Source organism: Hetaerina americana, unplaced genomic scaffold (assembly GCF_022747635.1).
Source record: "Hetaerina americana unplaced genomic scaffold, ioHetAmer1.1.p SCAF_3, whole genome shotgun sequence".
NCBI classification, from domain to species: domain Eukaryota; kingdom Metazoa; phylum Arthropoda; class Insecta; order Odonata; family Calopterygidae; genus Hetaerina; species Hetaerina americana.
Window position 1 is genome coordinate 19,813,349 of NW_027286874.1, and position 27,803 is coordinate 19,841,151.

Here is a 27,803-nt window from a genome sequence, read left to right on the forward strand (position 1 = left end):
GAATAGACTTTTCATGCCTTCAACAGACTTGGAAAACGTACGTGCATTACCCTATTATATTGCGTTCTCAGTTGTGTTACTCAAATACAAATACCTGTGTGTACTGCGCGCGCACGGACACACACATATTAAGGTGATAAATAAATGTATGGGTGGTCTGAAAAGTTTCCGGCCTCAGAAAATTTCAGAAAACATGTCTTGTGCCTTGCATTTATTTATCACCTTATATGTATATATATATATATATATATATATATATATATATATATATATATATATATATATATATATAGTACATTACACAGTGACAAACAATATAGAAACACAAAAAAGGAACACTCACACGTTATTTCTTGATAATTTCGACGGAATTCTACTCCGTCTTCATCGGAAGATAGAGAAGTAATTCTTGTATATATATATACATAAATTAATATATTGGGTCCATCCAAAAACCTACCTTAACTGGTAGATTACCTTGTTATATATATATAAATATATATATATATATATATATATATATATATATATATATATACGAGTATGCTATATGCTAGCGTCACGCAACTTGGCTCAGAGAAGGCAGACAAGCCACTGAAGCTATCTGACCTCGTCCAGCGGCTACTCGCGTCGTCAGCACTTCATGCGGCACGAACGGGTACTACTTTCCGGATGACCCTCGTGTGTGTGTGTGTGTGTGTGTATATATATATATATATATATATATATATATATATATATATATATATATATATATATATATATATATATATATATATATATATATATATATATATATATATATATATATATATATATATATATATATATATATATATATGTATATATACACACACATACATATATATATGTATATATATATATGTATATATACACACACATACATATATATATGTATATATATATATGTATCAAATATAAGAGTTAGACACTATTATTTCAACTAGAATGTCTTACACTCTGAAGATTAATGTTTTCATAAAAAGAAATTATTCATTTAATCCATTCTATTCGCGGATAAAATAAAAATGATTGCCAACGGGCTAGCCCAAGCGATCTTAATGCACCAAACGGACGAGCAAGATAAAATTCACCAACAAGACATTAACACAAATGATTTTTACCGCGCAAACCACACCGTGCGTAGAAATTACAATGCACTTAGGCTCATTTTCACAATTTCAAGAGACGATATTGCTTAAGTGAGACTAAAATCTAGAAGTTGGACTGTAACTGCCATCTGGATGGAGAGGAGTGATGCCCTGTGTTAAGGCCGTGGTGAAAAAAGTCGCAATTCACCGAGAAATCGAAATTGAATATCGAGCCAGAATGCAATGCGGAGAAACAGATTCGAATGCCGTTCTTCAAAATTCATATTCCGCGACATCTTATCTCGCGCCGGACAATGCAAAACATTTGGAGTTTGAAATCCCAACATTTGCACATAGATAACGCCCGAATATCAGATTTTCCAGGGTTTCTTTCAAGAATCTCTCTGTTTAAATCTTCCTTTTTTCATGATATCTCCACAGCACACCTCAAAGATGACTGCACCAAGATTACTCTTGGCCGCCGTTTTTCTGGCCGCAGTGGCAACTCCCGTGCTCTGCTCCGTCCCTGATGTGCTAGTCAACCCTCTACAGGGCGTCAGCCCTCGCGGCGGATATCTGCAAGGTCTGCCACCAAGCGGCGGTCTGCAAGGTCTGCCATCCTACCAATCACCGGCCATACCGCAGCTCTCGAGCCACAGCAGTCCGTTACAGGTGATCTTCGAGTGGAACGCGTTGAGCTACAACCTCCCAAGATACCCGACTTCACTGATCGAAGCCTATGACCCCCTCGGGAGCATCTTCACCGGCCTCGAATTCACCCCGGACCGATACTTCGTCGCCGTACCGCGCCTCTTCCCCGGTGTCCCGTCCACTCTCAACTACATCCCCCGCAATGCTGCCGGAGTGGTCTCCAACCCAAAACTCGAACCATTTCCCAGCATTGAATGGCAGTCTCCGACTGGGGCGGATGGTACGTTGACGATGGGAGCGATAGCGTAATTACAGTATTCACGTTGCATTTGTATTCTAGATTTTATTTCATTTCCTTGTGACTGTCGTAAAAAGTGAAATTAATTTTTACGTAGCGCAAAAAAAGAGCTTCAACTTAAAAGGAAATAAGCACATAAATTGGGTTTATATCTAATACACTAAGAAAATTGTCCACAAAATGGGTAATAAAACCGCGATGTCATTTTACCTCGTTATCATTAATTTCCTTAAATAGACTCATGACAGAAATAATACTCCCTCTCACTCGAGCAATTGGAGCGCTCTGTATTATGGCCACGTACGTATAACTACGATTTATGTTATAGCGTTATTAATTGAAAAATTAAAGCGATATCAGCTCATAGAATTTAAGGATTTGGGTTTAACTTCTCAAGAGAGTTCGCGTAAAGATGGCGTCACTTTTTCTCGCTAGGTAGAGCCCACAGGGAAAAAAGCAGACGCTGCCTTAGGAGCCCATTTAACAATGTATACTACCCTCCTCTCATTTCTCAATCCTTAACATTAATTCATATACCCGAAGAGCAAGAATGATTGAAGTGATTTTTCAACTCTCTTCTTGATATGTACTCAACTTGCTGAAGGCAGACGTTCTATCTTGAACTTAGGAACGACTGAAATCGAATTCTATCTCTCTTTTTTTAACTTGTTGCTAGTGAAAATACTCCATTAAACGGGCATGATCATGAAAAAGGAAATCGTCTAAAGTCCGACAACTAGCAACAGGTGATCATCAAGCAATTAAAAATATTTTAAATCTTTTTCTTAGCTACGACTGGGTCAATATTATAATTGGGCTTTCACACTGAAGTGCAAACATTAGTAATTGGAATTTTACAGGCTATTGAGCCAGCAAGCGGTCCGCATGAAGAAAGCCGTGAAAAAAGTCGATTAATCAGTTTCCTTAGACAAAATAGTAGGGCAGTCAGATGCCTATATCGAAGGTCTAAGTTTTTGATCATATATTTATAGCGATTGCGATGGAATGTCCCGTCAGAAAAGAAATATACTAAAAAATCTTTCTGATTACTATGTTCTCCGAAAGATCTCGGGAACTTATTGACCTTAATGGGATCAATTTTTATTTCAATAATACTCGTATTCCAGCAAAATGTGTTAAAAAATTCTTTCAAAACGTTATAAACAAAGAGTTAATTAACAATAATGAATATATTCTCTCACCTTTCTATTTGTAGGCGAGTTAGCCAACTGCTCCCAGCTCATATCCGTCTACCGAGTCAAGGTTGATCGCTGCAACAGACTTTGGGTCGTCGACGCTGGAATCGTGAACTCGGAGACCGTCGTCTGCACACCAAAGCTCATAGCCTTCGACTTGACCACTGGAAAACCCGTAAGGAGCATGCTCTTCCCCAGCAACGTTCTCAAGTCTGGTTCCCTGCTCACCAATATCATCCTTGATGACGAAGATTCCCTCCACACTGGTCAGTGTGACAACATTTTCTTTTACTTCAACGACGATCATGATCCAGCAATTATTGTGTACGACCTCGCCAAGGACCTTGTCCGTCGAGTTTCTGACCTTACCATGTACCCTGACCCGGACTTTGGAAACTACGAGACTGCTGGAGAGAAATACAAGCTCATGGACGGTATCATCGGGATGGCCCTCTCTCCGATTAACACCCTCGGCGGACGCATCCTTTACTATCAACCCATGTCCCAGAACAATATTTATTCTGTCCCCACGTCAGCACTTAGAGACTTCTCAGCGGGCGATGAGCAGGAGTTACCTGTGAAACTGGTCGGAACCAAATCGTCTCAGGGCATCGGGTTAGCCATAGACAAGGAGAGCACGCTTTACTTTAGCCCCCTGACGGAGATTGCGCTCGGATCTTACAGCGCTGCAACCGGGCAGCACAGGACAATTGCAGTCGACAGGGAGAGGCTGCAGTCGGTAACCGATTTGCAGGTGGATCCAGCCGACGGCTCACTTTATGTCTTCTCGACTCGCTTCCAGAAGTATGTCGCGGGCACCGTCAACTTGAACGAGATCAATATGAGAATGATCCGCTTCCCGAGGGAGGTGCTCTATCCTAGAGGAATTGAGGCCCTGGGAAACTTCAAACCTCTTCAAAACAATTTCCACGGCATCTATGCCCGATCGACCAATGTTACAACCGTGTAGTGAAATTGTTCCTTCCTAGCACTCGTGACCTGTAAAAACACAGTATTTGATTTTTTAAACATGGCTTGCTTTGTTCACCATAATCATTGTCAGACAACCATCATTGTTTTGAGACTGGTAATGACTGCTTTATTATATTTGCATGTATTTGGAATGAATTTATTGTTAAAAAATAGTGTAAATAATTTGTTAACACTGTTTAAGTTTTGAGTCAATACTGAAATGTTGTGTAAAAAATATTTTTCCTAATTAATAATGTACATATGGTTAAAATAAAAAAAATCAGTTGTGATAGCATGCGTCCATTAATAATTACATCATTAAGAAGAATATTGCCATGGGTGTATTTGTCGCCAATCATAAATTCAAGACAAGTGATGGGTGAGAATTGGGTATGCAAAATTAGACACATAAGGAGATAAAAAAGTCATTTTTAGTGAAATATACTAAAATCAACTTTATCCCTCATGGTTAAGAAAATATCAGTAGTCTTAATCATGAGGAATGAATGAAACATAATGCAATTCTATTTAACTAAGAATCAACCTTGGTGTGTCATCCAACAAATTTGAATACTGGGACAGTTTAATATTATGTATTGGCTCTTATTTTAATTTGAATGACAATGGACATGTGATAGATCAGAAGTGCGTTGTACAATCAGTGGCTATATATTGGAAAGTCCCAATTCAAATACAGGTGATAGCTCCATGCATTCTATTCTAATAAAGAAGAAAAATTATCTTCTAGAAACAAGAACATTTTAAGGAATTGTAGGCAAAAGGGGGGAAAGAACTGTTACCCTGCCCTGAATGTGTGAACTTTGCTTATCATATGACACAGCTCAAAATAAACTCTAGCTTTATCATTTAAACTCAATCATCAAGTTACTTGATGTAACAGTAGAAACATTTTAGGAATATAAGTTCTGTGTGCTATGTATTTTGAAGGACTTTATCAAAAATTTATTTCCACAGTGCTGTTTCCAGAGGAATTACCAGCAGTAACTTTAATAAACAGCTCAATTAATGTTTCCTAAAGTTAAGAATAGTTGTGAAACTTTTGAGGCAGTACGTTATACTAGGCAAAAATTGACTAATAAAATCTGATACATTGATAAAATATGATAATACAGTATTAGCAGAGATCTCTCTTTAAAGAGTGTTGATATATTTGTATTCACACAATTCATTGAGAAAAAACTTTATTGTATTATTAACTTAATTCATCGAGTATATAATATACATACATGATGCTTATGCAATTTAATCATTAAATGAAAAATACATTATGTTCTTCATTCAATGAACATGAACTTCCACAAAGTTGAGCCAGAAACAATTGAATAAATGTAATTTAATGTCCAAAATCTATCAAAGTGCATAGAATGCTCATTTTGTAAATATAAAAATCTGTAAATGATGAATTGTGCACGAAAAACCTGAAAAAAGATTTCTCTATGGGTAGGATGTATCTATCAGGCAATCAATCTAGTATTTACATGTAATTGTCCTGAGTTTATTCCTATCCAGCTTATTCAAATTCTGATCCCCAGAAACCATTAAGCTCTATGAGAATGATAACACCTTTCTGATGGGCGATCATTTTTGTGACTGTCACATTACTGCCTACTTACATCAGCATTTGGAAATTGATAATGATAGCCTACTAACATATTTTTGGGCAAGTTGAATGGTGTAGGTGGATGGAGGTTGTGGGAGAGCTACTTAAGAGTCAACAAGAATTGCAACATTTAATTTTTATCTCCTGTTAACTAATCATTGTGAAAAAGAATAAAAATATCGCTAGGACAATAGTTAATAATGCATAATATAGAAAGTAACCACTAATGCTTTAAATATTAATCAAAGGCATAACATGCATTCACATCTGAGTATTTATTCAGCACTATAGCATTTGAACAGATCCTTCAAATCTAAGTTTTAATTGTACAGATGAACAATATGAATGTAAAAAATCATATAAATTACCTGAAAAATTTAATGCCAATGATGCATGCAAAGGAATCCAATTAGCACCAGCTGTAGTGTGTTGATTTTTCAAAATCTTTTAAGAAATTTGGAAACAAAGAACATCACATTAACTGTTTCATAGCTTTTGTCAATGTCCTAACTAACTGAACCATCTGACCTTAGGTTCCTGGAAGTTTGAGTTTAGGAAGAGAATATACAATTTCATATCAGTAGACAGATCTGCAATCTAATTTCTTTAACTATATAATCACTCAGAGCTCAATGGCACTAATAATGAAGTATTTAAACACTAAATATTCTCTCCAAAATCCATACTCTGATCCATCTAAATGGTAAACTGAAAGGTTCTTATGCTACACAATGAATACCTACACAATTAAATTAAAGTAATTCAAGCTCTTGGAGAGAGTCCAGTTAAAAAAATTACCAAGATGTATTATGACAGGAACACGATGTAATGGATAAAAATGGTTCTATGAGATCAGTACCACATAGTACCAAATGATAGTTCTACACATATCCTATTTTTCGCTATGATTAAACTGCCAGCATAAATTTCTGTGCAATCTAGAATGTATTAATTATTATTAATGTTTGCATAAATGCTTTATTTATGCAGAAACCATAAATGGCAGTAGTACTGATCTTTCTTAGAATCCCCTTAAAATACCTTGTTTCAATTTCCTCAAAGATCACTTATTTAGTTAAACAGTATTTCAAATGTTAAGCTAAATATCTCTTTGTTACTACATCACGCAAAAAACCACATAGACTGGGATTCTCTGATTAAGCAGAGAATACCTAGAAAAGCTTAAATTCCGCATTAATATGCACATCGACTTGGATGGCTTTAGGTTCCTGATGGATTCTATACCTATTTGACATTGGGCTTCATCCAAACTATATTATTGTTAGGCTACCAGACATTTTAGACAAGAATTGGCCCTTAGCCTCATTAGTGAATTTCACATTCTGTGGGCTTAGGGTGTGAAGACAAGCGCAGCAAAAGAAACATGAGATATGAAAGTAACAAAAGAAACAGTAGGAGCATTAAATCACCTACATAAAATTCTCTGCCTTCTGGCAAGTCCTTGATGCCGGTCTTCTCTCTAGAGCACTCTATTTCAAAATTCAGTCTCTCTCCTATCCATGCCATCCAAAGCCTATCTTCTTCTACTTCATGTCTTAAACCTTCATTTCACTACTTAACTTAGTATTTTACTGTGGAATAAGAATTAAAGTAGGCAAAGAATTAACTAATTAAATTGGGATTTCAGGTGGACAAGCCTTAATTTACTAGCCAGCTAAAGGAGTGCAATCATTGCCAAGCGAATTACAGAGCTACTGTAACAGGTGTGGGAAGTGGATCAATCTAAGGTAAACGAAGGCAGTAAGATTCTCAAGAAATAAGATTAGGTTAAAAAAAATGAAATTGGAAGGTATAAACATGAGCAGACAAAATTTTATTTATAAATTAAGTATCTTAGGTTAAAATTGGAAATGGGCATTGAAAACCGTTTAACATGAAAGTGGATAGGAAGAAATAATAATTAACACAAAATTTGAGATGATTACAAAGATGGATGAGAGAAGAACATGGAAGAATATAGACACAAAGTAAGGCAAAATGAAGTACAAAGAGTTAAAAAATAAATTAAGATGGGCAACAAATAAAGCAAAAGAAGCATGGTGAAAGATGCAGTGCAAGGATATGGAAAGTTTGCAGAGGAAGAGTGAAATTAGTACGCTATACAGCAATGTTAAATCACAATTGGGAAGTAAGAAGGGAAGATCTATGCTAACAGATAGAGATAGAACAGGTAAGATGATAGTTGACATATAAAAGATCCAAGAGAGATGGAAGGAATATATAGAAGAACTGTTTAATATAGAACTTAGGCCAACAATATTAGACACAGAAAAGGAACATTAGGTAGAGTAAGATAGCTTAGGTCCAGGCATACTCGATGATGAGATGGAAAGGGCATTAAGGGAGATGGAATTAAATAAGGCCATGGGGGTGGACAACATTCCTGCAGAACTACTGAAATGTTTAGGAAAATGTGGGAGGAAGAGGCTATATGGACTGATTTATAGTATCTGTGAGGAAGGAATATGGCTGGAAGACTTTGTGAGATCAGTGTTGGGTTCCTATTCCATAAAGGGTAAAGGCTAAATCAACTGAGGACTACAGAACAATAAGTTTGATATCCCACGCAGCTAAAGTTGTTCTCAGGATCATGAACAAAAAGATAGAGAGTAGGGCAAATGACTACTTGGGGGATGATCAGTTTGGATTTAAGAAGGGGATAGGTACGTGTGATACAATTGCAGTAATGACATCACTAAGCAAGAGGGTTATAGAATACAATCAGGACATATTTGCCTGTTTCATAGATTTCGAAAAAGCGTTTGATAGAGTGAATTGGGAAAAACTAATGAGTATATTGCAGAAAATAGGAATAGATTGGAGGGAAAGGAGGCTAATCCGCAACCTGTACATGTCTCAGACTGCTCAGGTGCGGGTGGGAAACGGGGAGTCAGGATGGGCAATGTTAGGAAGGGGTGTAAGGCAGGGTTGCCCATTATCACCGTTGCTGTTCAACCTGTATCCCGAGGAAATGATCAAAGAGGCATGGGAAGAACTCGAGGTAGGAATGAAAGTGGGCGGGGAATTCGTAAAGTCAGTTAGGTTTGCTGATGACCAAGCTTCAGTTTGTCAGTCAGCCAAGGGGTTGCATGCATTGCTGAGTGAATTGGAAATTCAGTGCGACAGGTATGGGATGAAAATCAATATTATTGAAACAAAGGTTATGCGATTTTCCAGAAAGAAAAGGCTAAGCTAAACATTAAATAGGAGGGCAAAAACTAGAGCAGGTAGAACAGTTTACGTATCTCGGTAGTGTTTTGGACCAACAAGGTCCAAGTAGTAGGGACGTAAGGCGAAGAATTGCGCTAGGCAAAGAGGCTTTCACAAGGAGGAGGGAGTTGATGACAGGGACTTTGAGTAAGGATGTTAAGAAAAGACTAGTAAAAACTTTGATATAGAGCGTAGCTATGTACGGTGCGGAAACGTGGTCATTGAAGCAGGAGGATAGACGTAGATTGGAGGCTTTTGAAATGTGGGTGTGGAGAAGAATGGAGAAGGTGAAATGGACAGAGAAGAAAACAAATGAGGTTGTACTAGGTATGGTGGGTGAGAAGAGGGGATTGTTAGGAAAAATCTTAAGGACGTAGGTAAAATGGATGAAGGGCATATTGGTCGGCAGTGGGACGTTGAAGACTGTAATAGAAGGGAGAATTTTAAGCACACGAGGAAAGGATAGGAACAGGATTGGGATGTTGGACGGGATGAAGGGAGGAAGAAAGTACTCCAGATGAAGAGGGATTTGATGTAGAGTAGGTTGCTGGATTGTCTTTTGTTAGGAGTCGTAAAATATATATTTCGTAGTTGTGTCCATCCAAAACCTACCTTAACCAGTAGATTACCTTATAAATAAAAATAAATTCAGTATATTGTATCAATGTATAGTCTCAGTTGAGAACCAAGTGCCTTAGAACCCACCAAGGTATTGAGAATCTGGTATTAAGTCTGAACCCACTTCGAAGTCTGAATTAAGTTGAATTTTTCCCAGTACCGCCAGCACTCTCTGAGGTTGAGACCAAAGTACTTACAGCTCGTTCTATGTGATATATTTTTTAATTTTTATTTACAGCCAAAATAACTATTTATTGTCACCATTGAGAAAATTGTTAAAATTGATTATGTTTACTTTGTTTCCTTTGATTTTGATTAATTTGAATCATTTACTAACAATATCATAAGATGGCATGATTGTGAACATCTTTGCAAAAGCCTACTAATCTGAACCTTAGCCTTTTATCTAACAAGCCGTCGGAAGGATATGTGGCAGGGGCCAGTAGGTCACCAGCCAATCTACATGTATCCATTCTATTACCTCATGCACATGGCACCCCACAATCCACCCAAAAACTACATGGAAATGGGGTGACCAAAAACCATTCATACAACATAAGTATTTAATGATTAGCAGCTGTTCCTGAGCCTAAACAAAGAGGACAAGAAAAACATTAAAAGAAGGCAAGTGCACATGCAACTCAGACACTTATTACCAGTTACTATTCTACACATTCTGGGTAGACAATTCATAAATACAAGACTTTATCTACATTCAACCTACACCCCACCTGGCATAAGGGTGCATGGCAGGGGGCATTAGGATGCCAGATAGATAAAGTTTTGAGGAAGTTTATTCTTGTCTACCTGTACTTTTGACAGTGCATTCCTATTACTGGCTTAGATGCTCCTCCTTTTAATGCTGTTAATAAGAGTGTCATAGAAAATGAATGCTTGAATCTATCCATTTGACAGTCTATCTATCTATTATTTTGTTACAATTGCCAGCCCTGCCAATGTAATTAGGGGACTTGATTACATCACTATTGTTGGATGCAAAACTGAATGCTTTATATCTTTGTAACAAGTTTAATCTAGCCCTGAGTCTTAACATGTCTAAAAGTTCCTACCCCAAGTTCTGTATTACATGTGTGAAATAGGTAACAGGAGTGTTGATAAAAAAGTATCCATTGAGGTAAAGTAGTATTGTACATCAATGTTACATCTTGTTATTGCTCTCACTGATCCTGCTTTTGTACTGCTGATTACTTATTTTTAAATTAATTTATTAAATATACATATGATGGAGCATTATTATAATGCTTACAGCAAAAAGGTGAACTTAAACACATAAAAAATGCAAAGTGTGCTTCAGTGCTCCAATAGACGCTAAGGGAATGCCTCTCTCCACTTCTTTCCCAAAGAAATAAGAGGATTCAAGAGAAAAAACCTCTTAAAAATGCCTACGCATGCATAAGCGCTAATGAAGCTGAAGAAAATTTTTTCTCCCAGAATAATTAGTAATTATTTTTAATGTTATTGTAATTGTTGTTTACTTCATGCACAAAATGATAAAATTTATATTATTTATCATTAAGGTGTTTTAATACTAAACTAGGCATTTGTAAATAATTGAATTCTATTTGTATAATATACCATTACTATTAACTAAATTTTAGGCAATAGTGAAGAACCATGATGTGTGCTATGAAATTTTATCTGTTTGCTTTCAGAAAAACCTGCTTTTAGAATGTGTCTTCAGCTGCATGAAATAAGTGCCTTCAAGAAATGCACCTAGATTTTTGTTAAAGGTTGTGGGTAAATTCCATCAAGCAAAAAGGAAAGTGTGGAACTACAGACCAAAACATACTTGTTACATTTGAACGAATTCTCCTCTTGTTATTTTTCAAATTTAAAGCTTCATATCCTACTGTTTACTCTCACATTGAAACATCAGTTCCTCTCTAAAAGCTTTGAGAACAAGGTAGCTTATTTATATACTTTTCCAAAAAAAGAGTGCTAATGAATTTTTTGTATTAAAAGTTAATATCTGTGTAACAGTAATAGCTCCTGATATAAGGCAGTGAAAAGTAAGTGACAGCTTGGAGAGTGATCCACAAATAAAAATAAATTTTCTTTCTTTAATGGAAAAAGCTCAGCTCAAAGTCTTATGCTTGTTAACTTGTGGCTCTCATTTTCTCAATTCCACCAATGGCAAAGAATATGGTAAGTTATTTTTAGGCCATTTATATTTTATATGTATGTGTATATATATATATATATATATATTATATATATATATATATATATATATATATATATATATATATATATATATATAATTTTTTTTTTCTAGGGTTATATTTTATGAATTAAGACTTTACAATATTCACCAGAAACTCGGCATTTTGACTAGTATTCAAGGAGGTGACCCATCAAGGTAACTAACTGATGATGGATGCTTACACCTACTGCATATAAACTTTCCGATGAAAGAAATCCAAAGTATTTATTGATTGAACTAACTGAGCTCAGTAAATCATATTAATCCTTTTGCATTTCTTAAGCCTGGAAACTTTCTATCTGAGATGTATTATTAGTTATAACTAGTAATTTACATTTTACATTCATTTTTTGGATGTCATTCAGGGTAGCCAATTTCTGGTTAAATCAATGGAAAGAGAGCTAATACAGTTGTAGTATGCAGTTAATAAAAGATAACTGTAATGAGTTTTTCTAATGGACTGTTTTATTTTTTGCACAACGAAAATTATCACATGTAAATGATTTATGTCTCCAAATGTTGTCAAGAAGTTAGAGGTCACTGCTGAAAATACAACCTCTACTGCATGAACATTCTTGAGGCAAAATGTTTATTTTTCATTCTCTAATCACAATAATTATGTGACTAATTTCATCAAATAAATTACTCTTAATTCAGTGCCAATAACAGAATTATGAGGCAATATAATGAACTGCTTAGTGATAATTATTTATACTAAATGTCTTAATGATCCTTTAAATGGGCCTGCAATGCTGCTCTACTAATACTATGCTAGTATTAACCTGTTCCAAATTGGAATTATCCAGCAGCTCTCAATTTTGTGAATTTTTATAATGGTAATTTTTTAGAATGGTAATCCTTTCTTATGTCTGGATCTTGCTTATTACATGGGGAGGCCCAGAAGTATCCAGCCTGAACTAGAGATGGCAGTAGTAGTTTGAAAAATATCACTGTATTAGAAAGTAGGCAATCCATGACGCATATGTTCCAAGTTTTAAGATGCCACGTTGTTTGGCAGCCATCAATAGCGAACGTTTGCAGTGAATTTGTGAAAATAGAGAAAATTGGTCATCATTATGTGATACAATACTTTTATTTGAAAGCCCTCAGCCCAACCAATATAAATGTGAACTGGATTCTACTCTGGGTGAGTCTGCTACTTTGTTAACAACAATAAAATATTGGGTTTAAAAGATAGTTTCACCAAGGCTTTACGAGCTGTCAAGACAAGTATCTAATTGGTCAACCAAATGAGGTGACAACTCCAGAAACGGTGAAGAAAATCAACACAGTGGTACTGGATGATTACCAACTAAAAGTGCACAAGCTAGCAGATATAGTAGGCATTTCAAAAAGTGCGGTACATTGCATATTAACTGAAAATTAGGACATGAGAAAGCTAGGTGCAAGGCGGGTGCCGCGTTTACTCATACTCTAGCAAAACCAGTGACATGATGATGTTTCAATTGAGTGTTTAACAAAGTTTCACATCAATGACGCAGAATTTGTGTGCCGTTTCATAACCATGGATGAAACATGGGTCCATTACTTCACACCTGAGACAAAATAACAATCAAAACAATGGATTCAAAAGGGAGAACCGGCTCCAAAGAAGGCGAACCATTTCATCTGCAGGCAAGGTCATAGTGTTGGATTTTTGGGATGCAGGTGGGATGATTTTCATTGACTATCTTGAGAAAGGAAAAACTATCAATGGCGGGTATTATGCAACTATTGCAATCGCAAATTGAGCAAAGAAATCAAGCAAAAGTGACCGCATTTGTCTAAGAAGAAAGTGTTGTTTCATCAAAACAATGCACCAGCTCACAAATCCATCATTTCAATGGCCAAAATTCATGATATAAAGTTTGAATTGCTACCTCATGCACCCTATTCACCAGATTTAGCGCCCTCGGATTATTTTCTGTTCGCAAACTTGAAAAAATGGCTCGATGGTCAAAGATTTTCCAACCAAAGAAGTGATATTGGCAGTTAATGGCTATTTTGAGGAGCAAGACAGTTCTTATTCTAAAAAGGGTGTCGAATTTATTGAACATCGCTGGGAAAAGTGTATAGAGCTGAAAGGAGATTATGTTAAAAAATAAATATATTATTTTCCAAAATTTTTGTGTTTGCTTTGTTGGGTTGGGTACTTCTGGGATTGCCCTTGTATTCTATATTGTTCCTCTTTGGTGATTATTAGAACTAATTTTTAAAATAATTTTCATTCAGTTTAACTATAAGTTGTCTCCTGACAATAGGCATGCAAATTATGCGACTGAATTTGTATGCATGAATATATAATAATATATTTATAATAAATTGTACTAGCACCTATGAATTAGAAAAATATTTCTCATTTTGAAAAAAGGCTAATAGTAAATTAATTAATGTTATTATTTTTATTAAAATGATGAACAAATTTTAATTTTGAATATTTTGTTTTTCAATCTTATATCCAATAAAAGAAGCATGCCCAAAGGTTAAAAACATGAGCCTATGAGGCCTACCTCACCTAGTTTCAAAACTAAAATAATTAATATATTCCTAGCATCCTTCCTTATCATTGGTGAATTCAAACCAGGAATTATAATAAATATAATTTACTCTCCTCAGACCATATTATCCCTGCAAAATTCTTCAATTAACATAAATGAATATCTTTGGCTGGATTTCTCATCCACTATTTCTCAAAACCTACGTTGAGACTTTCCATCCATACATGAGTGACGATAATATCACCAATTCCTTTCTCTCTAACCCTGCATCTAATCAATCATCAGGGTCACAGCATTGCAGTTACATCCTACTCAATGAAATCTTCAACTTCTCATGCCTCAGGTGAGTACAACCATCTCTGAAGAAAAGCCTGATGAACCTTTCTTTTTGCTGAGATGAATGAATTCTGGCATCTTCCATCCTATCAAATACATTCCAGAAACAGGAACATTCTGGGGTCTTGTATTTAAAGCAGACAATCATCTCTCCAAAACAATCCTCTTGATTGCCGCTCATGGATGATGTTTTTCTGGTTCAAACTTGCTTTTCTTGAGTATGATTGCTAATTTTGCACCACTTCTTTAACAGTTGACTACATTAGAATTAGCATTTAAAACTATTTGTAGATGCCAGTTTTGAATCTATCAGTAATTAACTGATTGTGTTGTATGGAAGAAAAGTAGAGAGAAGAAAATCATATGCAGGCATCAGGAGGAATCTCAATTCAATGGTAAATCAATCAATCAATTACTTTATTTTGTTCAAGGATTTCTTGCTCAAATTTGGACACTGATGGTAACAAACTCCACTCAGTAGCCCTTTTCTCTCTCTGTCAATGGCAAATATGGGGAATGGGAACAATACATTAAAAATGTGAGCATGAGAGTGATGTGTGGGAGCATTTGATTATCTTTGGATGCAATCAAAGTGGTAAAGGTGTGGGTGTGGAGAGGAGAATGAAAAGTGATATCTGGTGGAATGAAGAAGTGAAAGATTACTTCAGTTTTAAGAAAAAAGTATAGCAATAAATGGTGAAAATGGAGTAGATATATGCCCCACTCACTCAATAGCTGGCTGGCAGTTTGAAATTTTCAGTTTTTTAAACCATATGGGTCGACCCGGAAAAGTGCAACATCACCTCTAGGTGACCTGGGTTCAATGTGAAGAATTCCCAAATATTCTTATTTAGCCTATCAATTAAAATTAGATTTATTTTTAAAATATTGTTGAAAAATTGACCCAGGGTCCAATGCTGAAATTTTCTGGGATTTTACACCTATACATGTTTTGCCTTTAACAATAGGGTATCTGATGTAGATATTCAGGATTTGAAATAGCAATTTCATAATTTATTACATTTGATTAGCATGTTAAATATTAACCATTGTTGACAGATTAATTTATTTTATTCATTAGAATATGAAAGCATTGTCTCCAAGTTAAAGTTCCATCTAACTAACTTTTGACTTTGACCTTCGACGAAATATGACTAATATGTGAAAGTTTTATTCTTTGTGTCTACTTGCTTCAAGCAATATTGTCCAAAACACACATTTAAATTTGCTTTTAGACACATTCTCCCTTAATTTGGACAGTTACCATAGAGACAAATATTCATTCCAGATGCATTTCACCATGCTGCAATAAGAAATGTGAATTTTCAACCAAATAAGATTAAAGGAGAAACTTGATTGATGACAAAAAACAGATATTTCATTACAACTATTATTTTATTCAGTTTTCTCAACAGTCGTTCTTGATGCTAAAAACTATTTGGAAAATATTTCCATGAGCAAAATCATCTAATTTTTGTACAGAAAGAAATAAAAGCACCAATTTAAGAGGATATAAATAATGTCAAAAAGTCTTCCACTTTAGGCCATCATCTAACTTACCTATGCATTACTCGATTGAATTCACTATGTGATAAATTTTCAAGATAAACTGCCTGATTTTTTCTTGTAACTAAGTTTGAAAAACTTGAAAGAAATGGATTTAGAATAATTGAAAACAAGCTGAACAGCAGTCAAATGTCACTTGCCATGACCCTTAACCATCTACAGGAAAAACATTATCTTTTGGACAATTATTTCCAGCTTAATTTGCATTGAGGGTGAAAGATAAGTATTGGAGGTCTGTGGACCATTTTTGCAATCTCTTAAGGTAAAATCTAAATATGTGGTTTGAAAAACTTAATGCTTAGTCCAGGAGTAAGTGAGTCAATACCAACCATATGCTCTCAACCATATTTTAAAAATAGATGATTTCCAGGAGACATTGCAAAAGTGTAAAGGAAGAAAATACAAGATCTATCAATTATGCTGATTGGAAAGACTTCAACCATCGTGAAGTGGGATGATAAAATTTCATCCACAAATGATAAGTGATTGTATTTTGATGGAGCTAAAGAAGGGGATAGGTAAAACTGGAATGGAGCTAGAAATCATCCAGCTTTTACTATTTAAATCAAAGAGAATTAATATGCTCAATATCCCATAGTTAAATAGTTATTTATTTGATACAATGCCAACATTATATCAAGTGACCCTGTTGAGCAGAGTTGTTGTTGAGAGTTGGTTGGCTGGACTAATAAACTGTCCACAAAGGCAGAACTAAAAGTGATCAGTTATTTGAAAAATGTGTGGTGGCAAGGCAATGAAAACATGTTTAATCAATAAAAACGTGAAGACACAACACAAATACTTTGTCAAACAATTTTCCAAGAAATTATTTTGCACCTTTGATTGAATTTCAAATACTATAGTATACTGTACTTAGTATTTTTCAGCACATTTGTATATGAAATACAGTTCGGTAAGTATTTTAGATCTAAAATACAATTTGCATTTTGCCCAACTCTGGATACATTACATCATTGTACCATATAATATGGGAAATAAGAAAGGATTTTAGATTCACCAGACCTGGATATGGAGGGTAAGCATGATAGCATATAAATTCACTTCAATTTTGATTGAGAGTGATGACAAAAATAATTCAAATTGAATAATTTTCTGGAGGAATGCATGGATAGTAGGACGGTGATTTTTTGTTAGAATAATTAGTGCTTATAAATTTATCTTCCTAAAATTTAACTGTAGTCAATAAAAATTATTGAAGAATTCTTATTCTGAAAAAAAAATAAGATGTGATTGAGGCAAATTCAGTCAAAGTAATAAGGTTATTAAACTGATTCTGCGAATATACTATGTTCAAATGGAGTGAGTAGGTATTCATATTCAATCAGGAGAACTGCGATTCCTACAGCGATATTAGGATTGAACAAAATTTGAATTACACATGTTAGGGAAAAAATCTTTCCCGGAATATTCTTATTTAATGTTATGCAACCCAAACATATTATTACATCTCTTTTCCAAGAGGTAATTTTATTTTTGAGCAAATGTACTCTAAATTAATCATCTCTCATTATACGCACATGTTCGGTGCTTCTACTCGTATAACATTACGATAAACAAGAATAGAATTTCTGAATATCAGTGGCAATATGTCATAATCAGTACGATTCTCGACAACAGATTTCCACATGTTTCTGGGAATTGCGCCGGTAAATAAATTTCGACGAGTTCTGGCTTGATTGTGAAAACTATTTGGAAAAAAAGGAAATGCGGTACCGGCAAACTTATTTATGTACCACCCCATGAAACGGCACTCATTGCAATTTTCAACATCATATCTTTTTATTAGAATAAACCGAGAAAAACTGCTCCACGCATAATTAATCAGGCCGAGCTGATAACCAGAGGAAGTAAGATGATTGGTCTGAATACCTCGGTTCAAGACGTCGATTCAGGCCATTGCCCTTTCTCTCGCAACGGTTGTTTGTTGGTAGATAAAAAGTTCCCGTTTTCACCAATCGCTTGATGAAAGATGCATCTTTAACAACGAACCCTTTCTATTGGAGGCATAACGAAGAGAAAATACGCATCGTCAAATCACCAATTATGTTCCGGTTCAATACACGTTTACAGAGATGAATAAGAAAATAGTTTGGGTTCGGATTATTAATTGGCGCTTAAGCAAGGAATTCAAATGCGAGTTTAAATATGAGTCCCATGGGATCAATTTTTCGCGTATTTTTTGACTAACGGTATTTTCACTTTTGCCATGTTTCTCTGCCCACATTCCTCCCGAAATCCCTCCCCTCCACTGCCTGAGCTCACCACAGCTTCACTCGGCTGACTGATTGAGGAGCTCATCTTCCCGACTCGAACTGGCAGCTTATACATATACAAATATTTGCTTGGTCAAGATTTTTATATTCGCGTGTCCAGCGATAGGTGGGAATTGCGGTATTTCTGGGAGGTTCCATGTTTAGCAGACCGTGTGCAAAATATGGGAAACGTCTGGCATGTTTTTTTTTCGTTGCTGACGATCATCCTGAGGCGTCCAGCGATTCCATGTCGAGGCACGCTATTGAAAAGGATGCAAGAAGAAAAAGAGGGAGTTCCTTCTTCCTCGGAAGACGTTAATAATAGGTATTTGCACTGTTTATTTGTTGATTCAAATTGACTTATCCAATTCACGTTGTACTAACATTGTGAGCTGCCCATTTAACTTTTTATACTTGACAGAAAAATAAAACTGTAATTACGGTTTGGTCCTTTATTGGATGGAATAATTTTTAAATGTAAAAACCTCCTTCATCCTGAAATAATGCATTTTTTGTTGAGCATACTATAACAGCTAATGTATCCGCAAATGGCCAATTTTGAGCTGCACCAGACATGAACGCGGCCGCCGCATTGTTAATAAATAATTAATTGCATTTAGATTAATGCTTTCGCTTTCGCAAATTAGACGAAACATAATAATAAATGGCTGCAAGAGAAAATATGCAAAGACAATAATGTTTATTGAAGATGATTATAATGAACTTCTATTCACAAGATCTCTATCATGTTTGTTAGGCTGTATTCATGAGCAAGATCGATGACAACTATTTTGCAAATTCTCTTTATGAAAAAAGTAGCATTGGTGTAAATAAAACAATGTATTAGCACAAACATAGAAAAATCTCCTTTACATTTCCATAACAAATTATGAAAAAATCAGTGATTTCCGTAAATGAAATGACAAGTGGAAATTTAGTTTTGCCCTGAGACCTTTCGGTAGGCGAGCATTCTCTATGCCTTGCAATTCCACCAAATAAGGTTACTCATTTCCGACGGGGAGGAAATTGTGGAGATATATTACTCTTATTGTTTCGAAGATATGATGCTGGAGGGGGGAACTGACAAATATAAATAACGCTTCTAAAAGCAGAAGATGAGAAATTCTGGATGTAAAGCAACACATTTAGTTCCAAGTTCGGGGGCAATTAGAAATATGTAAAATAGATCAAGTGTGGATTTGTTGTGCGGGCGTCACACGGTTTACTGATAAATAGAATAGAGACAGAGACACTATTCCAAACTAAAACTGCAATTCTCTGGAATGATTATTAATTATAATTACTTTTGCCAGAAATATTTCGCCAGACGCTCAAATCTGATAAATGAGCATTAAAATATTTGCGCTATTATTTTATATTTCACACTGAGACATTTTCACCAACAAATAATATATTAACTACGTAGTGCAAAATCATCGGATGATTTTCTAATTTGTTATGCTGCGAAATATTTAGGTAAAAGTTATCTCTATAATAAAAGTTAATCATAATGCATTGCTTTTTTGCCTTCAAAACGATTTACCGATTAGTTTCATTCGGTTTTATTGAGCCATCGAATTTGTGGCGAATATGAAATTGTTAAAAAGAACGAACGGCTGTGAGTTCGCAAAGCGTAAAATTTATTCAAAGTTCTTCAAATATCCTTTCAATACCTTAGTCCGTAACCTGTGGCTACCAGAATACGGTTTGGGCTGCGCAACCGTACTACTCTCAATAGCGAATTCCTACTTCATCTTCGGAAACAATGGTACATTTTATCGCTAGGTGGGACTTTAATACGAGTCGCACACCAGAGTGACACCACAACCTGCTCCGCAACCCCACCCTCGCACGACACCACATTCCGCCGAAGATGAAACGAAGGTCTCATCTTCAGCGTTCGCAGCCGATCCCGGAAATGAAACGGCCGACCGTTAAAAAAGAAAATTCAAAAGGTACCCATCCACCTTAAGTAAAATCTACATTTTCTTTGGAATCGTAACTGGTCGTGGTGCGAATGCTTCGAACGGGTTTGAGGCATATTTTAGAAGGCATATATATTAAGTAAAGCATTTTTTACAATCGACAAGAAAAAATACGTAAAACAAGAGATTCGACCACAAAGTAGTAATTTCATCAAACAAAAAAAACCTGAGGGTGTATTGGAATGAGAACATTCTCGCGGATTTTACTGACAAAAAAATTAGATCTCCACCACATCATCGTGTAGGTGTGAGAATCGACCGGTAAATCTAAGTCCCAAGGTAGAGACGAATATCACCGGCTGGCGCAGATGCCATATGCAAGGCCAAGCAGCAAATGCCAAGTATAAACCACTTTGAGCATGGAAAATACGAGGTCAGTTCAATAAAAAATGACAGCAACTTTTTCAACAACATACATTTTACTCATCATTCACACTCTGATGGTTCTCCTCAAAGAATTTCCATTGGATGCAATGCACTTTTCCAACCGTTTTCACGTCTTTGGAGTATGCTGGAAACCGTTTTATGATAGATCATTCAAAATCGCTTCAGCAGCCTTCACCTGAGGAAGAAAAAGTTTTCCACGAAGGTGTTTCTTTACATTGCGGGATAGGAAAAAGTCGCATGAGGCTAGATATGGACAATAGGGAGGATGAGGAACACACTTTCCATTGATTTTTGCTATCCTGTATATTCAGCAAAAGAAATTGCGAAGTGCGTCCGTGCGTTTATCGTGGTGCAGCATCCAGCCTTTTACTTTGAAACGTGGTATTTTGCGATTGATTTGGCCTAGGAGAAATTTCATCATATCCTTAGAGTATGCTCCATTTAGAGTAGTGTGCTGATACAGTATGCTGATACAAATTTCTCTAAATATCGAATGAGGATACGGCAAATAGCTTTCCCAGCAAAAGCCACTACCTTGTCTTTTTTGCGCTGGTGAGGCTGGATATTTTCATAAGAGCTTTGCTGTTAGATCTCTGGATCAAAATAATGTAGCCAAATTTCATCTCTGTAGTGATATCCTTCGAAAGATACTCATCTTCCGGCAACATGCTACTGCGGCCAAAATTATATGCGCACCTCCAGCTATTTGAGCATGTGTAGTCTCAAAACCCACTGCTCATAAACACGTTTCATTCGTAAATTTTTCTGTTCCCAACGTGTGGGTGGTACACAATGAAATGTTCAATATATTTGATAGTGCTCCTAACGTAATTTGGTGTTTACGTTTACTTTCGTAGGAGCAGTAGCAACTGGAGCTCCAAGCTCTTTTAAAATTGATATTTACCCCTTTAAACAGTTTAGATAATCTTATAGCTCGGATAAAGGGAGGAACAGACTCTCCATATGCCTCCTGTAGCATTACATAAGCCTCGGATGGCGATTTGTGCAGACGAAAGCTAAGTGTCAATCCATGCATGGTATTGCTCGTCGCATGTTACCTCCTTTGCTCTCGTAGGTACACCGAACGTGTTCTAACTTGCAACAGCTGCCAATGACGCAATACTGGAGTTAAAATCAATTAAACTTATGCCATATATACTCTTATGCCACAATGTTCAGTAGAAGAAGGAGATGGATTCAAGCAATAATCATCACTGATAGTCTTTCGGATCGATATAGGTTGTGGACTGTCTCTGAAAAATGTCCCATCTATAAGGTTTTTATAAGGTGTGCATCTAAGGTCGTACTTCCCCCTGGATCCAACCTTACTCGGGCCACCTTTAATTTCTTCTTCAATTCTTCTATACTGCCTAATATTTTCATCGTTTAAAATGACTTTTCTCTTCTATGTTCATCCAAGCTTACCCAGCATTGTCCATTCTACGACAAACTTTGTCGTCCCTCTTTCTTTAAATATCTCCTCGCTTTCTTATTTCTTTTAACTTTCCTCCAACGACAAAGTTAATTTCAAATATTGGAGATCATTTCAATTTGCAACTGAAATACGCAAAATAGAAGGAGATAAAGAGTGATGCGATTAATGTTGAAATCGGTTGTCGTGATATTTCGATATAAAGCACACAAATTGAGCATGTACAACTACTACGTCGATGATAATATCCGATGAATAGGTTATAGCAGCTTTTAATTTTTAGCTAAAAATTATTTCCATTTTTATGGTGCGTGGTGATAATGTCAAACAAATACAGTTGAGATATCCTAAACGTGTTCACTTCGCAGCAGGAAAATCAGGAAATATACTTATAAAAAAAGTGATACATGAATTGCTAAATGGTGAGTAACGCCTAGCCATAGAGAAGAACGTCATTCTTCCAGAGTGAAATGAAAGATAAAACTTGTCTTCCTTCGTGAGAAGGCAACGGAATTGAAATGAGTTGATCGCCATTGGGATTACTAGAAAAAGTATACCTACTGAATGAGACTTTCGGATGTTTTTTCAACATCATTTGAAATTAAGGAAAAAGTCGGAGAAAGTTCCTCCTGCGCTATCAGAACGGCGGCGACATTCTGAAAGAAAAACATTGAGTACCGATTGCGCAAGTGATCCAAACTCTCAAAGTTCTTCCAAACCACTTCGTAGATTATGAGCGAAGCTAAAACTTTCAAAATAATAAGGTATCACAAATTGAGAAAAGTAAATTCTCACTGACAGGCGTTGATTTTTCTACAGCGGACATAAAATATCAAACAAATAGCCATTAACAACGGATAAACAGCCCAAATTATAGACAAATTAGTCAGAAACAAAAAAAGAAAACTTGCTAATAAACATACTACACTCCTACCACAACGGGAAGACAACAATAATAAATTTATCGCATTACCTTTCTACCCCACATTAACCCGAGGCCTTGATAAGGTCTTTAAACAAATTGGCACCAAGGTCACTTACTCGAACCGTAACACTCTTCTTACGTGTTTGGGGAACCCGAAAGACATAACACCACAGTTAGACAAATCAGGTATTTACGAAATTACTTGCTCACACTGCCAACTCTCCTACATTGGACAGACGAAACGTAATCCCAAAATCAGATTTAAGGAACACATAGCACACTTTAAGAACGGACGTTTCGATAGATCAGCTGTCGCCAAACACATTTTTGAAACGGAACACTCCATCACTCCCAACGATTTAACATTATTAAAACCGATACAACACTGTAAACTCGATGCATGTGAGAGTTTACACATTCACTTAAACAAGAATAAACTTATGAACAATGAACCAGACATCATCAACAGTTCACTTTTTAACTTCGTTAGTCATTTCAGAAATAGGCAGCCCCCTCCTAATAGCCACCACTCTTCCCCCACTCCTTCCTACGTGACCTCAACAAACTCCCCCCCACCTACCGACCATCACTTGACCCCTCCCCCTTTCCCCTCCAGGTATATATACCTCACCCCCCGACCTGAACACCCACTTGACTTTGGACAGTGCCTGGTGCACATTCTTCCTCCAAGTTCAAGTGTCCATTTGATTTTCTCACCGTTGATGGTCACCTGGTGACCGAAATACCGGTATAGGAGTTCTTCGTAATTATTTTTATTGGCCTTAGGATCTTCTTCCTTGAGATTATTTCTTTAACAGCCAATAGCTCCACATCCTCTATTTTAAAATAAATTGTGGTCTATAGGAAAATTTATAGCTCCAAAAATCCACGAATGGAGGGTCAAATCGATGTGTTGGCCCCTTCTTTGACACTTATGAATTATATCGTCACACTCAATACTTTTATAATATAGCCACGTTCAATCACGAAATTATTTCGTCTCTCTGCGGAACGACGATGAATACTTTGCGTAAAAATAGAAATTCCTTTTGTAAAAGATTGAGTTAAGAACAAAAATTCGTGATCATTCTAAAGATATCAATTATAACGCACGTACTAAGCCCACTGCCTTCTATTAGATTCATCCTAACTTTGAAGAATCCTTCTTGAAAAATCCGCCTTCTCAGATCAAGTTTGTTGCAATTATACATAATAATCCAAATTTAAAGGCATTTCTGAGGCAAGACTAAAAGTATGAAGAGAATTTGATGTCAGGTTATGATGTTATGCCAAATTATTATGACATGCCTACGCTTTGGCTGCAAGGCAACGTTAAATGGAAATTTTCGAGTTTGAAGAAAGCAAAATTAATGAATAATTGGACATGAATGGTTCCATTTTGGATAAAATCAAGATATTATGCCACCATTATATTATATATATATATATATATATATATATATATATATATATATATATATATAGTATATATATATAATACATATAATGTATAACAGTTAGCACTAGTGAACACAGACAAAAACACAGAAACACACAAAAAAGATACTCACTATTTTTCGAATTTTTGGTGGTCGTAGCCACCTTCATCGAGGTGGAGAGAGAATTCGGAAGGAAAGGGTTTGGAGGGGCAGCGCTAGAAGGGTGGGGAAAATGTAGAAGGTGAGGGGGAGGAGGGGGAATGAAAATATGTTTGGAGCAGGATAATTAATGTCTAATATTGATTCCTGGCCAATTCCAGGACTCCAAGAGCCATATGAAGGGTTGCTCTAATGTTTTGAGTTTCAGTGGAGGATCAGAGGTACCACACCCCTTAATATTAGAATTAACAACCACCGAGCCTCATGCAAGAATTCTTCCCCAATTGATACGCTCCCTATCCCCAAACACGCCTCCGAACACTCCCTTTGATTAATGGTATAGTGTAACCATTTTAGCATCCCTCCCACCCTCTAGACGATTCACAAACCTATTCCTTTCCTCGCCGATCCATTTTCATCACTATCCCTCATCCTCTTGGCTGAATCGTACTTTTAATCCTCCTGATTTTCATTCTACCTGTAGATGTTTTGGGTGTCAGCTTCGTTTTGCAATGCACTAAAAAATGCTTATTACGAGTGAACGGGAGAGAGGGACGTCGACTACGCTGCTATCATTGCCTCAGTGAGATTCGTCCAACCACCGCGAGCATTATCAATACGGTGTGCTTTCTTTCACTGCGGAAGGAGTGTCAGGAGTGCAGGGAGAGAAGATACGAACAGGGTGTCAACACCCTGGAAGAAAACTATATCTGTGCAGTCGCTCCGGAAAAAACGAATCTCCCCCAAAAGTACTTGATGTTTAAAAAAATAATCATGTAAACTTGCTTTTTATCGAACAATAAATAATAATAATAAATTCACACACACACATATATATACACATACACACATATACATTTATATAATATTTTTTGTAAATAGCCTACCTAGAAAAATGAGGCCTTAGTTCCCTTCGAAGTATTCCCCTTGGGACCTGACACACACATACCAGCGTCTCCAATTTTCAAAACAATCGGCCTCGTCCGTTTTCCGCAAATGGTCATTAGCTGCCTCGTCGAAACGTCTTTTATCGTATATTGCAGGGGACTTGCTCCAAGCCGCAAACGATAACCCAGGTTTTCCGGAAAAAAAAGTCATAACTGGATATGAATCATGGGTCTACAACTATGACCCTAAAACTAAAGCCTAGTCTTCTCAACACTAGTTTTCATTCTGCGGGTGGATTAAGGGAGGAATGGAAAAAATTACTTTGAAGAAAAAGGAATGGAGGGTGTAAATATAGAGTACTCCACAGCAAGAAATGAATAAATATTTTTCTAGCATTAAAGAGATAGATATTCCAAGTAAAACTTATTGTCTTTTCAAAAATCGCCGAAAGGTTGTGATGAGTTTGTCGCACTGATCGTACGGGAGAAAATTTTCTGATGATTTATATCCTATGCAAAATGCAGATAAGTGGTGGAAATTACCGCATTTCATAGGCTCAGATTAAGGTCACTAACTTCATCCACTGATTATAGGCTTCGAAGTGGATGTGGAAGTGGAAATTTCTCCCCACATTACTGGAACCATTTTTGGACGCTTTCCTTTGGCTAACTATCAATGCGTCTCACCTCCAAGAAATTGGCTTAGGTGATTGAGTTACGCGTCTCCTGTATCATTCGTGGGTTGTGACGCAGCAGCTTAACTCAGTTAGCCATGCTTCACGATACGTAGTGCGCCGCGAGCCGTAACTATTGCTCAGTACTGGGTTCGCAGTCAGTACGCTCCCGTGTGGGTTATTGTTCCTAGTGGCATGCATCTTCGATAGTCCCAGACAAAATGTGCACATGGAATTCAACGGTAAATGCCATGTTCTTGAGCATTTCTTGGGGTCAAAAATCTAGTTACCGATCGCGTTCCATACCTGGCGAGCCGAAATATTGTTTTCAAAATGATAGTAGGATATTACTTCGGGGACCGTGCTGATGCGGTGGCTAGTTGAGTTGCTCCCCTCCTGGGGCCAGGGTTCGAATTCCAGCGATGACAGAATCTTTAAGAGGTATTCTGATCTAAACTCGGATGTGATTTGGAGAACACTTCGAGTGGAATGCGTCGTCCGACAGATGGAACCTTAAATTGAGAACCCCTTGGTGTAAGGACGCTGGAATCGCCTGGACTCTTCTCTCATTTCATGAAATTGCTACTGCTACCAAAGTAGCCACATATCCCCAACGTTGCAACTGTCTTCCGCATTCCCCATCACTACTATTAGGAATCGACTATGCATGCGTGGCCATGTCGTTGCCAATTGCACGGAGGATATGGGCTAACGGTGCATATCCTCAAGGTGTGCCTCTTTCAAAGACAATAATGCTGTCAGTTATTTTTGACTTGTACATCATACATGTATGTTTCACAATTTAAATATGCACCAACACTGTTGGTTCAATAAAGTTGAATGTGGATTATGGAAAAATAATGCAGCAACAAATCTCATGCATGAATTAAATTACCTTTCTTCATTCTTAGTATCTATGCATATTGGGTTTGATTTTTTCTAAAATAAACGTGTCTACAGGTGAATTATTCCTCTCGTGATTTCCTTGGTCTTACTAAGGAGACAAAATCGGGAATATTTAGCCCTACCTTGCATGTTAGCGCTGAAGGCAGATGCACATAGAAAGACTGTTGAACGCCCTGAAAAATAATGTCTTATATCTAAGCTATGCTGTTGCACTCTAAGTACCAATTGAATGTGCGCCAATGCTTTGAATTATAGAACACTAAAGGTATTTATTTTAAATTTTATTCAAACTTTAAAAGCAAAATAACTTATTTTATGTTCCCAAAGAATTATTAGCGATTTGGAATACAATGACAATACGTCTTTCGGGCTTTCCATTCTTCTCATTTCTAACCGGCGTTCATAAATTCCAT

At 36.4% G+C, this 27,803-nt stretch overlaps 1 protein-coding gene across 1 annotated transcript; it reads left to right on the forward strand.

Annotated features, from left to right (window-relative positions):
• Window positions 1-1,565: 1,565 nt before the first annotated feature.
• Window positions 1,566-4,404, forward strand: LOC139690806 (major royal jelly protein 1-like). The gene is made up of 2 exons (XM_071588383.1): window positions 1,566-2,043; window positions 3,278-4,404. Exons 1-2 carry the CDS (start codon window positions 1,566-1,568, stop codon window positions 4,225-4,227), a joined length of 1,428 nt encoding a protein of 475 aa, XP_071444484.1. The 3' UTR covers window positions 4,228-4,404.
• Window positions 4,405-27,803: the final 23,399 nt, after the last annotated feature.

What these genes read in the sequence shown, in the direction of transcription:
- LOC139690806 (XM_071588383.1), top strand. Translation starts at nt 1,566, where the DNA reads ATGACTGCACCAAGATTACTCTTGGCCGCCGTTTTTCTGGCCGCAGTG. An exon ending in GTCTCCGACTGGGGCGGATG is followed by an intron (nt 2,044 to 3,277) that starts GTACGTTGACGA and finishes TTCTATTTGTAG; the next exon opens with GCGAGTTAGCCAACTGCTCC.